The following is a 17,328-nucleotide window of genomic DNA, read 5'->3' on the forward strand; positions in this document are numbered from 1 at the left end:
CTGGAGAGAAAAAAATTCTGGGGATGTTGGTTCTCCACCCTAGCATCTGCAATCAGCAGAAATGCTCGGGGAAGTGGATCACCTAGTAATCCAAGCATCTTTTGCCCAAAAACAGTTGGCTATTTCATGCTGTGAGACATTTTCTACTATAAGGTCAGTGGGATTCAGATCAGATTGGCCCCCTTCATTGTAGGTAAGCCATTCCAGAAGGGGACAAATATAAACTCTTCTCTGCTTGTATTTCAACCACTTTTATTAAACAAACTTTTACTGGGTTCTGCTGTCAGGATTCAACCAGCAACTTTTAAGTTAGACCAGGCCTTTCTTCGCTGGTAAAAGCTAGTAGGGAAGCGCTGGTTGCTTTGGCAAGGATTATCAATGTCTGTCTCTAAAAAGTCAAGAAAATGGCTTCCCTCAGGCAGGGATGAAGTCCATTACCAAGGAAAACATCTTTTTAATAGTTTCAGAGTGTTAGTCTGTATCAGCAAAAACAATGAGGAGTACTTGTGGCACCTTAGAGACTAACAAATTTATTTGGGCATAAGCTTTCGTGGGCTAAAACCCACTTCATCGGATGCATGGAGTGGAAAATACAGTGGGAAGATATATGTACAGAGTACATTAAAAGATGGGGGTTGCATGTACTCTGTACATATATCTTCCCACTGTATTTTCCACTCCATGCATCCGATGAAGAGGGTTTTAGCCCACGAAAGCTTATGCCCAAATAAATTTGTAGTCTCTAAGGTGCCACAAGTACTCCTTATCTTTTTAATGCTGTCTAATTATCATTCTCACAGTCTGTGTAACTATTATTGACAAAGTTGTGGGAATTTTTTTTTTTTAACTGCTTGCAATCAGACTTTAGGTTTAAGTATAACACATATCACATGGTAGTAGGTGACCTAGTAGGGTGACCAGATGTCCCAATTTTATAGGGACAGTACTCACTTTTGGGTCTTTTTCTTATGTAGGCACCTATTACCCCTCGCCCTTTGTCTTGATTTTTCACATTTGCTGTCTGGTCACCCTAGTGACAGAGGACAAATGTCCATACTGATTCTCTGTTAGCTCTGTCTTCAGCTTTTGATACCCTAGATGCATGGGCCCTGCTTAGAATAGATTCTTTCTTTTGAGATAATCCCAAAGGGAGTGGCTTGTTTTGCCATCTCCTGTGTTGAACATGCATGTTTAGGCTACTAGTGGAGATGGATACCTTAGATCTACAATTTCACCAGTATGAAGATTATGCACAGTGCATGCTTTCTCTCTTTCACATAATTTTCTTTGGTTAAACCCAGGTGATGTGGTCTCTTCTAGTGCATGGTAGAGACTGGCACTCTGATGAATATGAGATGATTGAAGCTCAAGCCATACAAGACTGAGGTGATGCTGGTAGCTTGGGGAATCATTTGTAGAATATGTTAAGGAACATATCCACTTTTTGTAAAGATTTTCTGTCTGAGGTACTTCTAGATTATCAATTGTTTTGAGTCACTTTTCATTATTACTTCATCTACTTATCTAGAATGACTGACAAATTCTGCTCAGTGTGTACATAACTAGTAATTCAACATTTACAACCTCTTGATCATATTTTGCAATAAGCTCTGCTTTAGGTCATTTTTGCAGACCACGCAGCTGCTTCAACTAGGGCAGAATTTGGAGGCTCATGTGCTTAGTAGTGTGAACTTTAGGGAACATAACACCTGTTCATTAAAGGCTTTACTGGCTTTGTCTTTGCTTCCAGAGATAAGCCAAGATGCTGATTATCTATAGTTTGGGCCCTAAATACATGGAGGTGTCTCACCTTGTGTATTACCACAATGCTGGCGATACAGTGTAGTTGCTTTCAGTTTCTTTTCTTTTAACTGTCTGGGGACAGCAAACTGGGTGTTCTTGGTGAAAGGTCCTCAGTCCTGCAACCTACAGCAGCTGCCAAATCTGATTTTTAGAATACCATGTGGGATGACTGTTTGAAGTTCATCTTACTTAATGTTAATAAGTTTTAATAACTGCACATGTGCCAAGAGCTTTTTTAATAAACTTTTTTTATAAACAATAATATTTTCCCTAGGGAAAAATTTCAGAACTCCCTGATAAATGCTTTAGTTCCCTTCTGAAAACTACCTTTCCAAACTCTGGCTAAAAAATACTTGTTAAGCAATTAAGAATATGCTTCTGCATAGGGTTCTGTATAATTCCAAAAGGTTTATGGAACAGAACCTACTAGCCATTTGCTTTTTTAAGTTTGAAACTCACTAGATATCCAACACCTTACTACCTTATAATGCCTCCTAAGTGAAATGGTACAGCAAGAAATAGCATTTAGGCTCCCCCATCAAGAATGATCATCTTCAGTGCACGATTTAAAAAGAAAAATCAAGGCTCTGACTGAGGACTAGTAAGGTGGTTATCTTTCCTCCTTTTATAACTGGAGCAGCTCAACTGTGCCGTTTTAGGGGAAGGAGGCTCTATTACATTCCTTCTGAAACTGCTTGCGTGACTGTTACAGGAAACGATTTTGAACATCCTGTGGAGTGGGCAATAAATGGCACTTTAAATGGTCATTTCCCTGGACTAACAGAAAAGCAGTTGATAATCCAGGGTGGGGCTGCCACCTTAATAGCGACCCCACGGCTCTCCGAACAGCCTTTGCCTTGCCACCTGCAGCGGTCCCGGCTAGAGAGAGATCAGGAGGGTTTCCTCTTTCCCCCGTTTGCCCCCTCGGGCCGCTGCTGCACGGTCCGTCTGAAAGGCTTCCCTGCCAGCTTCCTGGAGGCACCTGTCAAAGCCCAGCGCCGGGCCGAGGGAGCAGCCACTCTCCGCACCGCTGCGCTGCCCGGGACACTGACCGCACGCGGCCGCTGGCCCCGGACAATCGCCTTCGCGCTGGGCAGGGAGCGGGGCGCAGCTTCTCAATGGGCCACGCACAGCGCGTGCTGCCTCTGAACCCGGGCAGGGAACAACCCCGCCCCTCCCGAGCTTCACGTGGAGCCTGCTCCCTTCACCAGGCCCTTCGCTTCCCATGACGTTATGTGGGACCGCGGCGCGCCTGCGCACAGGGGCCGAGCTCTGTCTCCCGGAGGAGTAGTGGGCGTGGCTCTGCGCGCGGTTGTGGCGAGGGTGTGGGTGGGGGCGGTGGCGAGAGGAGCCCGCGTGCGTGCTTGGTGGGGGGCGCGCGCTTGCTCGCTAGCGTGACGGGCTGGGAAAGTATTGGTGGCGGTGCACGCGCCCGCCCGGCGCCGGTGAAGCGCTTATCGCCGCGTTACCCCCGGAGTGCGGCTCGGGGTCGCGCCTGCCTCCCCCCGCGCGCGTGCACCGCGAAGAACGAGGCGGCGCTGCCTCCTACCGTGACAGCGGCCCCTGCATGGTGCCCGCTTTGCCCCGCTAGCCGGAGCCGCGGCCGGAGGGAGGGAGCGAGCGAGCGAGGCGGGCGGGGTCGCGGAGCCCGAAGCCAGCGTGAGCCGCGCGGGGCGGCCGCGGCCCGCAGGAGCAGCGGGGATTCCCGGCGTGGCCGCGGGAGCCCCCGGGCGGCGGCGGAGGCTGGGATTGAAGGTGGTGCCCGGCGGGGAGCGCGGAGGGGATCGTGCCCGCGGGCCCCCCTCCCCCGGGCCGCCTCTCCAGCGGGGCCCCCCCGGCCTGGACCATGGCCGACGACGACGTGCTGTTCGAGGACGTGTACGAGCTCTGCGAGGTGATCGGCAAGTAAGTTCCGCGGGGGGGCGGCGGCGGCCCGGCCCCTGCGCGCGGGGACAGGGATGCTCCGCTCGGCGCCCACCTGAGCCGCCGTGCCCGTGTGTCACCCGCGCCCTCCGCTGCGTGCGGCGGCCGCGGTGACTCCACGGCGGCGCCCGCCTCCCGGAGCATGGGCGCGGAGGGGAGAAGCTACCCGGGATCTCCTCCGGCCCCCGTGCTCCGCCAGCTGCCCTGCACCCAACCCGGCTGCAACAGCCGGCGCCGCCGCTGCTGCTTTGCTCAGCCCGGGTCTGTGGCTGCCGGCTGGCCAGGGGCAGGGAAAGTCTCCTCTGTAGAGCCGCCTCTCCGTGGGGGTATCTGCGCCTGGGGTCGCCAGGTGTCTTCCTGTGTTCTGCTGCATAGTAACCAGCTCGTTAGTGGCAATGCCGGTGATCCTCCGTCTCAGGTAATGCCCAGTTCCCGCGTGAATCCCTGGCGTTGCCCACCATCCGCTCGGAATAACCACGCAGGAGGAGAACTTGGCCTTTTTGAGGCTTATTATGCAACTGCTGTTACACCGATGTTCAAGGCTTGCATCACACCCAAGTTGGGATAGCTGTTAACGTGGCACCGCTGTTTTGGCTCACCAGTGTGGTAGGGTGTATGAAACTGACAGTCCGCGTCCCCCACCTTCTTCATCTGTGGTGTTCAGTTATATTAGGAAAAATGCGGAGAATCAGTCTGATCAGTACGTTGATGGGAAATTGAAGCTGAAGTTCCCCCTCTTCTGTGACTGTCCAGTATTGAAACCCATTTTATTAGCCTTCTCTTACATTTCATATCTTTGGGGCTTAGATGTTTTGGCTGCAAAATGGACATGAAAGGGAGATGCACCATATTTGAAGAGACCTATAACTTCCTTATTTTATGCATATTTCTCCTTCAAAAATTGATGTAGGTGTTTCAGCAGTGAAACTGTTTTTCAGTTTGTTGCTGACACTGACTTGTGGAAGCCTGGTGTAAGGATGACTAGTTACAATATTCTCTTGATTTTAAGCAGAGTGGAATTTTATTTTTTTAACTTATTTTGCACAACACGACTGTTTAGCTTAAGTATCAGTAATTGTTTGACTTGAAAACCAGGGATAAAATAGTCATCTTTCTTCAATGACTGACTGTGTTTCCTCAGAATTACACCAACATGTCATTCTTAAGATCAGATTGCTTTGTTCTTAATTAAATACAATATTGGGGCACTTTTCATTTTATTGTTTATCATAGGGCACAACTGTCTTAACACCTATAGCTTTTATAAAGCACCTTGTCAGCTATAAAGCTTTAAAGAGGCTTGTTGGTTAGCACAAGAAATGGTTTAACTGATGTTACTTAATGCTTGTCAAATGGAGAAAAGCTTCTGTGGTTAAGAAATTGGACAAAACTGGCACTACCAGTAGGAAGAACAATTTCTGATGTTTGTGTGATTTCTTCAGGTGATAGTATTGTGTGTGAATTATAGTGCCTAGTGTATTTTACTCAGATGTGGTTATGGTTAGTAAAAAGGGCATAATATATGTGCCTATGTTTATGAACATCTTTTCAAAGGGGATTGTTGTAAATATTTTGAAGTATAAAATGACTCTCTTATTTTGTGTGCAAATGCTTCTGAAAAGATAGCACAATAAGCTGTAAATTATTTATAGGACTTTAAAGTGAACCATTCAATGTTTCAGAATCACGTGGTCTGTTAAACTGTTCTTTGTGATGTAAATAGGTTAATGGTGTCAGAGTAGTGTTAAGGTGACACAGCACTGTAGCAAGAAATAGGTTGGGTCTTAGTGCTGCTAACTAGTTATGCTTGCTTAGGCTGTATCTACACTGCCACTTTCAGTGCAAAAACTTTAGTATTCAAGGGTGTGAAAAAACATTCCCCCGGAGCGACAAAAGTCTATACTGGCGCTTTTCAGTGCTAAAAACAGCGCTTTATCGCTGGATAAAGTTACCACCCCTTGTTTGAGGGGGGTATTTTTTATCTCCGGGAGAGCTCTCTGCCGGCAATAAAGCTTGGCTACACTGCCCACGTTACAGCATTCCCATGCTGTAACATGAGCAGTGTAGACACACCCTACACAGTGTAGACATGTTGGGGAGGGATAGCTCAGTGCTTTGAGCATTGGCCTGCTAAACCCAGGATTGTGAGATCTGGGGCAAAATCAGAACTTGGTCCTGCTAGTGAAGGCAGGGGGATGGACTGGATGACTTTTTGGGGTTTCTTCTAGTTCTGTGAGATAGGTATACCCTTAGTTCCCTTCTTTTGTAGAGGTCAGAAAGATGTAATTTCTCTTAAAGACTGTTATAATGAATAGCTCCATTATTTATATAATTGCTATTATTGCCACTTGAATGGTATCCCAAGATATCTGTTGGGGGCTATAGTTGGAGTTCTTACTTTGTACCACCTCAGATCTTTGAAGCTTATTAATCTTTGAGCCGTAGGAGGAAGGCTAGTGTAAAACTGATTTGTATTGCTGCATATACATCTTGCTAAACATCTCTCGGTAAAACATCAACTAAGTGTCTGCATGTTCCTGTGACTTATTACTGATTGATACAGTAATTTAGCTCTTGCAAAACTGCACACCTGGCCTTTGATTTGCATTTTAGACACATGAAATATTTAAATGTGTATAATTTTTTTCCAGATAGATAGTTATCACTGCCATCTTAAATAGTTTCCCTGAAAACATGTCTTTCTATGGAAAGCAGAATGATAGTGTTTTACACATCTCAGAGGTTGAACAAATCTTAGAAGTATATCGTTTATATTTCTGTTCTGTTGATCTGCAAACCTAGCTAACACAAAAATGTAGTTTACTGCTAGACTTCTTTTAAATTCTGGGTTAAAATTTTAATGAACAACTACACTGGTAAGAGTAGTTTATTTTATCTGAACAGACAAATATTTTTAGTTGCTTTTAGCCTATTGGAATATGTTTTCATTGTAATTTCATACTAATTAATTGGTTGAAATTAAGATTGTGATAATAAACAGCCAGAGAACAGTTTACATAGTGTTTCCCATGCTTTAATTCTGTCAGTAGGTATTGTTCACGTTGGGTGGATGTTGGAGGAAAGGAGTGTAAGGACGGTGAAGGAATACACTTTTATGAATGTATCTTCTAGATAACACTTGAGGGGAGATTTTCACTTGTATACATCATATAATGTACTATTTTATCCCTAAAAATAAAACAAGTATTACACAGACTCTCAGAACAATGAAACTTTTTTATACTGTACCTTGTTTAAACTTTGTTGTCTTTAACTTAAAATTCAGTGGTGTCCTTTAGGGCAATGCTTCTCAAAGCCTGTCCGTCGCTTGTTCAGGGAAAGCCCCTGGTCGTCTGGGCCGGTTTGTTTACCTGACGCATCCGCAGGTTTGGCCGATCATGGCTCCCACTGGCCGCGGTTCGCCGCTCCAGGCCAATGGGGGCTGCAGGAAGGGCGGCCAGCACATCCCTTGGCCCTTGCCGCTTCCCGCAGCCGCCATTGGCCTGGAGTGGTGAACTGCTGCCATAGGAGCCGCGATCGGCCAAACCCGTGGATGCGTCAGGTAAACAAACCGACCCAGACTGCCAGGGGCTTTCCCAGACTAAGCAGCGGCCCGACTTTGAGAAGCACTGATTTAGGATACTAGCATTGGTCATGTTACTGTGCCAGTCCTAGGTTAAGCCTTGGATTGTTGACAAACTTTCATGCATCCAGATATACTCTAATTAGGGCTTGGCTTAGAGTAAAGAATTCAGAAATTTCTGTATGAGCCTTCACAAATATGTTAGTCTACCTCAAGTTAATTGGCAGTGAGATGAGTTATAGACAAATCTTTAAGACTTCATATGTAAAGCTTTACTTGGAAGCAACTCCCCTTTGCTGATGAGAGGGATATATGCTATAATATTTAAGTGTTTTTCATTCTAATGGCGAGGCAGTGAATTAGATTCATAATTCATAAATAATCACACTAAGTGCATTTTTTTTAACTTAAAACCTTAATTCTGACCACAGCATATAGTAATCTGTATGAAACTTAAAGTGGGTGAAGAGGTTTACCACACGAGGTGTTGCCATGAAAATCATTGAGCTCATTCTGTACTATATGCAGCAGTTTTCCTTAGGCTGAAAATAATGCCTAGTTTCCTTTTAATGCAGAAGAGGGACCATGGGTACAGAACATACAAGACCAAAACATGTATGTTATGTTCAGTATAGTTTTGTTTTCAGTCCTTGCTGTGTAAGGATTTTGTTTCAGCTTTGCTTTTCTGAGCCTCTAAGATTCACAATGATTTATGGCATTCATCTAATGCTAATATGGAGACTGTCTGTGATGTTCCCAACAAAATAGACTACAGGTTGCTTTCATTGCAGTTACTTACACTGCTATCTATCAGAATGTCTTAATTGTAAGTATTGCAGTCTAATGCCTTACGCTGCAGTAAATTCATGTTGAAATGGACATTGTCAAGATTAAAATTGTATTTTTAAAGAAGTCCTCATGTTACTAATGGCTTTAACTATTCAGATTGGAGAATCTTTAAATAATACAGTTTAACCCCTTTTTTAAATTTCTCATTTGTTTTTACTTGCACAAGGTTGAGAATACTACTGGCTCTCAATATGCTTTTTGCTACTTATACTAGTTTACTTTACCATCCTTTTGTGTTTGAAATGTGAAAGAAAACAATAAACTGTAATGACGCTTTTTAACAAACGATAAACAAAGATATTCAACTTCCCTCCCCCCAAAGAAATTTCAGGTGTGAAAAAAGTAATTAGCAATTGTATCTTTCTGTCTAAAATACTACTGCGCTAATTCTGAGAACTATGGGGATATTTAATTATACTGACTGGCACTGATATGGAAGGGTTGGTATAAGAAGGTGTGCATGTGTGCTGCCTTAATACTAGCTCTGATCAATGGCAAGATAGTCGATGTTTTGGCACAGTTACCAAGTGCCATCCCTTGTGGGCTGATATCAGGTAAAGCATTTACAGTGATCTCTTTAAGTCCTTTCTTGGCAGATGCCGTCTCAGATCTGGTAAAATCTAGGTCCTAGTCTGTTTTTGAGGCTTTGGATAAGGTGGTTGGGATTTTTGTAGGGAGTGTGGATGGCTTCATCACTTTCTCACTTTGTCCTGTAATAGTTTGGAGAAAACAGTTCTGCCATGATTGTAGGATTTTTATATTATTTCTATACTTTTGTTTCTGCAAAGTGTTATCTATCTTGTGCAACAGAGAAGATGTTTAAGATGAGTGGGTGAACTGTTTTTAATGAATAGTTGGTTTAAGCATGAGGTCATAATAGCATATTTTCCTTCAACAGAATCCAATTAGCTGAAGATTCCATTTGGCAGATACAAGCGTTCAATTAAGTTGTCGTAATGGTGGTTTTAATTTAAAACTTCACAGTAAACCTTTTTCTACTTAGTTTGACTTTCTTACACCTTACAATTCAAATCTATATTTCCATTATAATTGGAGAATGTTTAGTTTAGCGAACCACATTTTAGTATATGGTGTTTTTAACACTATATCTGAGAAAAGATAAAGAGAAGGTTAAGGAGTGACTTGATTAGTCTGTAAATATTTACATGGAGAACGATTATTTGATGATGGGCTCTTCAATCTAGCAGAGAAAAGTATAAGAGGATCCAATAGCTAGAAGCTGAAATTAGACAGATTCAGAAAACAATTTAGGCCTTATTTCCTAAGTGAGAGTAATTAACCATTGGAACCATTTACCAAGCATCTTGGTGGATTCTCCATCAATGGCAATTCTTCAATCAAAATTAGATGCTTTTAAAAAGAGATGCTATAGAAATTGTGTTGGGGAAGTTCTGTGGCCTGTGTTATGCAGGAGGTCAGACTAGATCAGGAATTGGCAACCTTTGGCCCACAGCCTGTCTGAGTAAGCACCCTGGCTGGCTGGGCCAGTTTGTTCACCTGCTGCGTCCACAGGTTTGGCCAATCGCTGCTCCCACTGGCTGCGGTTCGCTGCTCCAGGCCAATAGGGGCAGCGGGAAGCGGCGGCCAGCACATCCCTCGGCCCATGCCGCTTCCCGTTGGCCTGGAGCGGCGAACCGCGGCCAGTGGAAGCCGCGATTGGCCAAGTCTGAGGACGTGGCAGGCAAACAAAACGGCCTGGCCCACCAGGGTGCTTACCCTAGTGGGCTGTGTGCCAGAGGTTGCCGATCCCTGGACTAGATGGTCAGAAGTTCCTTCTGGCCTTGAAACCTAGGAATCTACATATTTGAAATGTTACTTATTAGTCAGCATCTCTTCTCAGTCATCAGGCTCCTTTCAATGCATTTTTAACAAGATGCTGCATTTGGCTTAAATCCTTATAAAGCATTCCTTTTTCAGACTTTCTCCTTGTTACAGCAAAAGACAAGATAGCATTATAAAAAAGGTGCATTGCATTTTGTCCTTTAAACAAAAGCCCCCAAAGTTGTTCATGACTTTTTATAGTCCTGTAATATTTCATGTAGATATCAAGGTACAAGTTAAAAGTAATAAAGCCATATTCATCCTAATAAGGTGTTAGCAAAGGTCAGTTCTTAATATCCAGTAGGCATGTCAAGTGTAAATTTTGCTCGAAAGACAACATTAAAAAGGAAATGTTTTTCATTTAACAACTTCCATATATTCAAGCATTACAATTTGTATCTCTGCTACTGATTAATATTCTCAAACTGTTTAATGTTGCAGTATGTACATTTGTATGTGTAGGTCACTGTTAATCCAATTAAGATTACAGCTCAATTTCCATTTTAAGATTAATTTTGGTACCTTATCTAAAATCCACAAACTGATTTTATCCTCAAAGATTGGCTAGGATTGAGGTGAAAGTAGGTATTTTGTGCCAAATGTTCAATTCCTTTAAAGAATTTCCTTAGTCTTGACACTAAAAATAGAGGTAATCGCCAGAGTTAGTGGTCTAACATTGTTAATTTGTAGCAAAAACCTCTCTTCTCTTCTCCACTCAACTGCCTGAGTTATTCCACAAGGTCAAAAATTAGTTGATTTGATTTTAGAACAGTAACATGAATATGGCTTGTAGACCCTGAAGGCATTAAGTTAAGATATCAGAAGATTATTGGAAACTTACAGTTTAAAATAAATAAAAATAAAATATTTTTCCTTGCAAATATAAATGTCCACCTGTGAACAGATCCTGAAGGAAGCTTGTCACTCAGGAAAGGAAATGGAAATTCCAGAAAATCTTAAATGTAAACTTAAAATTGATCAGTAAATCATGTCACGCTTTCAAGAATGACAGTCATCAAAGTTAAAATTCTTCTAAAACTCTTTTGCAAGTTTGAGAATGGATTACCGATGATGTTTGGATTTATTCATATGACAGAAAGGAATGCTTTCCTGCTCTGAAACTCAAATTCAAAATATTTTGATGGTAAGACAACTATAAAAGTGTAACCCGTGTGTGTGTGTGTGTGTGAAAGAGAGAGAGAAACAAAACCAAAACTCCTCCACCCAAGCTAGAACTTTTGTCCAGAGCTTGGTGTAATTCTGGAAGTTATAACGACCAGGTAAGACCTTCATGTTGGGCTCCCCTGTTTCAGTTTGCCATTATTGTCTGTTTTTTATTCAGTAGTAGATAATGATGTAGCATGGTTCTTTCTCTTTTCCCCAGGCTTAAGATTTCCATTTGATAAATGGCAAGATTTTCACTATTTTGTATTGTGGGCACCTGGAATAGAAAGTCTCTCTCTCTCTCTCTCTCTCCTTTGAGTTGGTTGTGTAGCTGTTTCTCTGGATTTGAACTTTGCTCTGCTGCCCCACAAAGTCCTCTGTTAACCTTTATATACCTTCCTGGATAACTCCTAGTGTGCATTTCCTGTGGACTGTAAAGGTGTTTACAGGAGAGGTTGGTTGGGGCAGAGGAGAAAGGAAGTCTGGTAGTGGTAGTAGGTATTTTTACCTTATCTGCAAATAGAGTGACCACATAAGTATGAAAAATTGGGACAGAGTGTGGGGGTAGTAGGCACCTGTATAAGAAACAGCTGATTCATGGGAAGCCTGGGGGCGGAAGAGGGGGATTGTGAGCTCGGCCTGACCCGGTGCTCCAGGTGCTGCGCGGCAGCGGCGTGGCCTGGCTCCAGCTGAGCGGTGCAGCTGTAGCACCCCCAGCCGCCTCCAGGCAGCACGGTAAGGGGGCAGGGAGTGGGGAGGAATTGGATAGGAAGGGGGGGTGGGGGAGTAGATGGGGTTGGGGTGGTCAGAGGGCAGGAACAGGGGGGTTGAATGGGGGCAAGGGTCCCAGGGGGGCCGTCAGGAAGGAGGAGGAGTTGGATGGGGCAGCAAGGGGCAGAGGTTCCAGGGGCGGTCAGGGGACAGGGAGAAGGGGTGTTTGGATGGGGCAGGGGTTCCAGGGAGGCCATCAGGAATGAGAAGAGGGGTTGGATGGGGTGGCGGGAGGTAGTCAAGGGACAGGGAAGAGGGTTGGATGGGGCAGGAGTCCCGGGGGGTGGGGGTGGGCCACGACCCTCTTGTGTCCTGAGGAGGGAACTGATTGTTAAGATTTTGGCAGCTCAACACTGGCCAGGCGGGTGGGAGGCTGAGGAGGCGAGCGGGTGGGCAGTGGCGGGGGGTGAGTATGCGAGCCAGGGAAGGGGCGCTGAGAAGGCGAGCGGGGGGTCAGATGAGCTGTGGGAGTGGGAGTCTGAGAAGGTGAGCAGGGGGGGCAAGTGAGCTGGTGGTGAGGGAGGAGTGCTGAGGAGGCGAGCAGGCGGTCAGTGGCGAGGGGTGGGGGGGCAGGTGAGCCCTGATGGGCTGAGGAAGCGAGTGGGCGGGCGAGCCAGCAGCAGGGGAGGGGAGCTGAGGAGGTCAGCGGGGGTTGGGGGGCTGAGGAGATGAGCTACAAAGCCGGTGGCTGACCTGTTCTACTGATCTGGTCTGGCTCTCATCCCCTCTCCAAGGGTTGCAGCTGTCTGGAGGTGCTGCCTTCCACGCCTTCCTCATTCACACCTCATTTATTCAACAGGGCAATTGATTACAAAGTGAGGGGAAGATCTTATTCTACTTCTAGCAAAAAGACATTTTTCTTTTCCCTTAATTATACTACCTTAGGGGCTCGCTATAACATATTACCAAGGCTCAATACCGCTGTTTTGTTGGGACAGCACTGGGGAAGGAGGATTTGTTTCCGCGGGGCGGGCGGCACTGGGGGGCAGGGAGGTTGTTTCAGTGGGGGCTGGGTGGCGCTGGGAGGGGGTTGTTTTCATAGGGCGGGCGGTGCTGGGGGGGGGTTCGGCGAGGCTGGAGGGGTTTTGGCCCTCAGCTGTTTTCTTTGGAGTAATATGGCCCTCGCCGCTTTACGAGTTGTGCAGGCCTGGTAAGCACTATACTTGGTGCAGTTAAATGCATATAGTAATACCATTATAACTATAATGGTTTAAATTCACACTACATCTTAAACTGGTATAACTTGTGTAGACATGCCCTAAGAAATAAAGGCAGAAGGGGACCTCTGTTTTCTCATTTAGCCTTCAGGGGCGAGTTGGTATGTCCTCAGGTGAGAGAGATGTCCTTACTATGATAGCAGTTAAGGTATGCTGCTGTTGTAAGATAACTATATATCACTAGTAGCTGTTTCTAAAGTGATATCGTTAAAGCAGTACAGCCAGTGTGGACACAGTGATTGCTGATATAAAAGAGCCTTTGATCAGTACAACTTATTCTTGTAAGTGAAGATGAATAAGTGATACTGGAATAAGGCACCTTTATACTGGTATAATTTTGTCCACACTAGGGACTGCAGTGGTACAACTAGTTTGGTACTATATAGAGGCTGGACTTTAGGATATATATGATTTGGGAAGAGCTGGTAGTGTCCTCCTAATTTAGGTTGTTTAACGCTTTCTATTAAAAGGGTTCCTGTGACCTTTTCTTTGAGAGGCATTAACATCTCCATTATTTGCAGCAAACCTTTATATTCAGCAATGAGGAACCCTTCCAACTATAGAAGTGCCTTATTTGTCCCATGAAATTCCATTTGGATTAATCTGAATCAAAATCCTCCCTGTGCTGTTAGACATCACTTAAGGCATGAACAAGGCTTTGCCATCCCTCTCTGTCCTAGGCTGCCCTTTACATGTTCTTTATGTTGTTAAATCCCATAAGTTTTCTTTTTCAGTGTTCAACAGAGGAATTCTACTGGTGTGTCCCATTTGCATGACCCACCAGCTGCCCGGTGCATGCTTACCATGGCAGGCTCCATGGCAGAGATAATTGGTTGTTGAATGCTTTGCTGAATCTTAGCATTTGTTATAAATTCGTTCCGTTTAACACGTAATATTTTTCTAAGGTATTTGGATTAAGAAAGTTTTATGAGGCTTGGCTACATGAAAAGTTATACTAGAGTAAGAGTATCCACATCGGAAACTAACAGTAAAACTATATACATTCTATGCATCCGAAGAAGTGGACTGTAGACCACAAAAGCTTATGCTGAAATAAATGTGTTAGTCTCTAAGGTGCTGCAAATACCCCTGTTCTTTTTGCGGATACAGACTAACACGGCAGCTACTCTGAAACCAGTAAAACTATAGCAGCTTTAATTATAGCAGTAGAAGATGTAACTTTTCCAATTTAACTTATGTCACTTTGGAAGTGGAGTAAACTAAACTGAAAAAAAGCTGCTCTTATTCCAGAGTAAGTGTGTCCACACATGGAGTTATACCACTATAACTAACTATAGCTGTATCATTAAACTGCTATAAAATGTTAAAGTGGTTTATAACTGGAAGACGTTCCCACTTAGACAGGTTCAAAGTGTTAAAAATCATTGTCCTTCTTTCACTTGTGTTCCTCAGGAAAATTTTGGCAGTCTGCCCCAACAACAAACATGCATAAAGATTTCCAAGGCCAGGCCCATGACACTGCCCAAAGAACCAGCAGACATTGTGCTGGGAATGCCTGGAAGATGCTAGAATACCTGTAGCTGGGGATTGAGGAGAGCCAGTCTGGGATTCCACCAACAGCCCTTTCCGTTACACTGACCTAGCATGTGACTCCAGTATTCCACCTTCCCATGTGCCTGACGTAGGGCAGGAGCTCCCCCAACCTCCAGTGGGGTGGGAGGGAGAGTCAAGCCAGGCATCTGTAACCTGTATTCCCTCTTAAGGTGTGCACCTGTGTGGTTGTACAGGAGGCCATCAAAGGCCACACATGAGCCATGCAGGTGCTCACACAGGTGAGCGTGGAGATGTGTAGGGGAGTGGGGGCAGTGGGGTGAAGTAGGGGGTTGATGGAGGTGTGCAGGGCTGCGGGGGGTAGAGATACCTCTCCCCCAGCCCAGGGCTGTGGTGGGAGAGAAGACTCCCTCAGCATCACTGTACACAATTAGTTAAACATTGCAATTTATATTAAGATCTCATCTTGGAGCTTACATTATTTATCAGCTTTGAAAGCTGCTGCTGCTCTCACAACTGGACAATAGAAAATGACACATGGTTTTTCTTACTCTAGTACAATTGAGTTGAAATGTAAAATAACTTTTAAAAATAGCATTTAAAGAAATACATTGTTTCTTTGACAAAAATTACCTGACCTCCATGCTCTTACCCTATGCACTGGGAGACCAGACTAGTTTGTCATAAAGCTACTTTTAGAGAGAGAATAGTATTGGTAAAATTTTCTCCATTTGTAGAAAGGAACTGATGATATTTACCTGCTTCAAAATAGTTATTGTGTGGCTAAATTAATTCAAATGTATGAACTTATCTGATGGCCTCAGAAGGAAGAGGTGCAAATTATTAGTAGTTTTATTACTCCTCCTCCATTAACTATGTGTGCGTGTGTATGTATGTGTGTGTATATATGTATTAAAAAAATAGTGGACTGGATGGTTCAGGAAACTCATGGGTTCTGAAATCTTTTGTTAATGAGAACCCAAAGCAATAAACCAATATTAATACATTACAATAATAAAATAAAGCTATTTTATTATGTATTGTTTGTGTTTATACTTCCTTCCTGTTTCCTTCACTCCTTTTTTCCCTTCAGTTGATTGTATATTTTGGTGTATCATATCCTCCTCCTTTTTCTTGTTTTCCCACTCACTGCTTCCTCAAACTCACATCCATTCACACTCACTTCTCCACACACACACAGTCCCTCAGGCCTATAAAAGGCATCTATTCACACTCTTGGGAATATCTTTCTGATGCTGGGGAAAGAGTATTTCTTGTCTCTATGAGAGAAGGGGCTGCTGTAGAAAGGTCATTTTCTTTTCTCCTTGAGGAATGAGGCATTGAGCTAGATCTTTAGGCTTAGGGCACTGATCTGCACTCAGTTAACTGTGCTTAGTTTAGTCAAAGGCTACACTTGCCAGTTACAAGCAATAAAGCTTCCCAGAGCGCTGTACCTCACTCCTTGTCCACACTGTCAAGGCATGTACAGTGCTGTGTCTTCGCGGCTACAGCGCTGCTGGTACTCCACCTCCCTGAGAGAAATAACAGCTGCTGCGTATTGTCTGAGATGCTGCTGCTCCAGTGTAAACGGAGAGTAACGTTAGTACGCACTGATTGACCTCCGGAAACTCTCCACCTCTGCTTGTGACCAAACGCCTGAGCCCATCCAGTCAGAGATTTTTCCTAGTTTCTGATACTCTGCTGGCTTCCTTGACTCATATCTGTCTCCATAACTTTGGGTTCATTTAGGTTAGAACATAAGAACGGCCATACTGGGTCAAACCAAAGGTCCATCCAACCCAGTATCCTGTCTACCGACAATGGCCAATGCAGCAGCGGCTCCAGGCACCAGCACACCAAGCACGTGCCCAGGGCAGCAAGCTACGGGGGGCGGTCTGTCAGTCCCTGCGAGGGCGGCAGTCAGGCTGCCTTTGGTGGCTTGCCTGCGGGAGGTCCACCGATCCTGCGGATTTGGTGGCATTTTGGCAACGGGTATGCCGAATCCGCGGATTCGGCAGCCCTCTTGCAGGCACACCGCCAAAAGCATTCTGACTGCCGTGCTGGGAGCGGCAAAAAAGCTAGAGCCGCCCCTGGGCCAATGCCAGGTGCCCCAGAGGGAGTGAACCTAACAGGTAATGATCAAGTGATCTCTCTCCTCCCATCATCTCCACCCTCTGACAAACAGAGGTTAGGGACACCATTCCTTACCCACCCTGGCTAATAGCCATTAATGGACTTTAACCTCCATGAATGTATCTGTTTCCTAGAGATGGCTCCATGGGGTCCCTCACAAACTGGAGACGGTCACTGTGGGTCTGTCTTTAGTATAGACTATGTGCATACTCCATGAACTGAGCATTTGAGCTTGTTCCAGAATCTGGGATGAGCCTATGTTGTGAAATCTGAATTTCTCAAAATAGCACATCTATGTGAATGGACACAGGGTGCTAAAATTAAATTAACTCAGGGGTTCTCAAACTGGGGGTCGGGACCCCTCACGGGGTCACGAGGTTATTACTGGGGGTCCTGAGCTGTCAGCCTCCACCTCAAACCCCGCTTTGCCTCCAGCATTTATAATAGTGTTATAAATTAAAAACACTTTTTTATATATTTAAGGGAGGGGGTGATATCACACTCAGAAGTTTGCTATGTGAAAGGGGACAC

The 17,328-nt window shown here is 44.7% G+C and overlaps 1 protein-coding gene across 12 annotated transcripts in view; it reads left to right on the forward strand.

Moving 5' to 3' along the window:
* Positions 1-3,254: 3,254 nt before the first annotated feature.
* Positions 3,255-17,328, forward strand: part of CASK (calcium/calmodulin dependent serine protein kinase) — a 410,527-nt gene continuing 396,453 nt past the window's right edge. For 5 of the 12 annotated variants that reach the window (XM_050936495.1, XM_050936498.1, XM_050936502.1 and 2 more), the window contains exon 1: positions 3,256-3,708. In XM_050936495.1, the coding sequence (XP_050792452.1) occupies positions 3,650-3,708 (59 nt within the window). In that variant the 5' untranslated portion in view covers positions 3,256-3,649. Of the gene's footprint in view, positions 3,709-4,002; positions 4,145-17,328 lie in introns of those variants that run through there. The other 7 variants (XM_050936496.1, XM_050936500.1, XM_050936501.1 and 4 more) reach the window with 4 other exon arrangements.

Source organism: Gopherus flavomarginatus, chromosome 1, assembly GCF_025201925.1.
Source record: "Gopherus flavomarginatus isolate rGopFla2 chromosome 1, rGopFla2.mat.asm, whole genome shotgun sequence".
Classification (NCBI taxonomy): domain Eukaryota; kingdom Metazoa; phylum Chordata; order Testudines; family Testudinidae; genus Gopherus; species Gopherus flavomarginatus.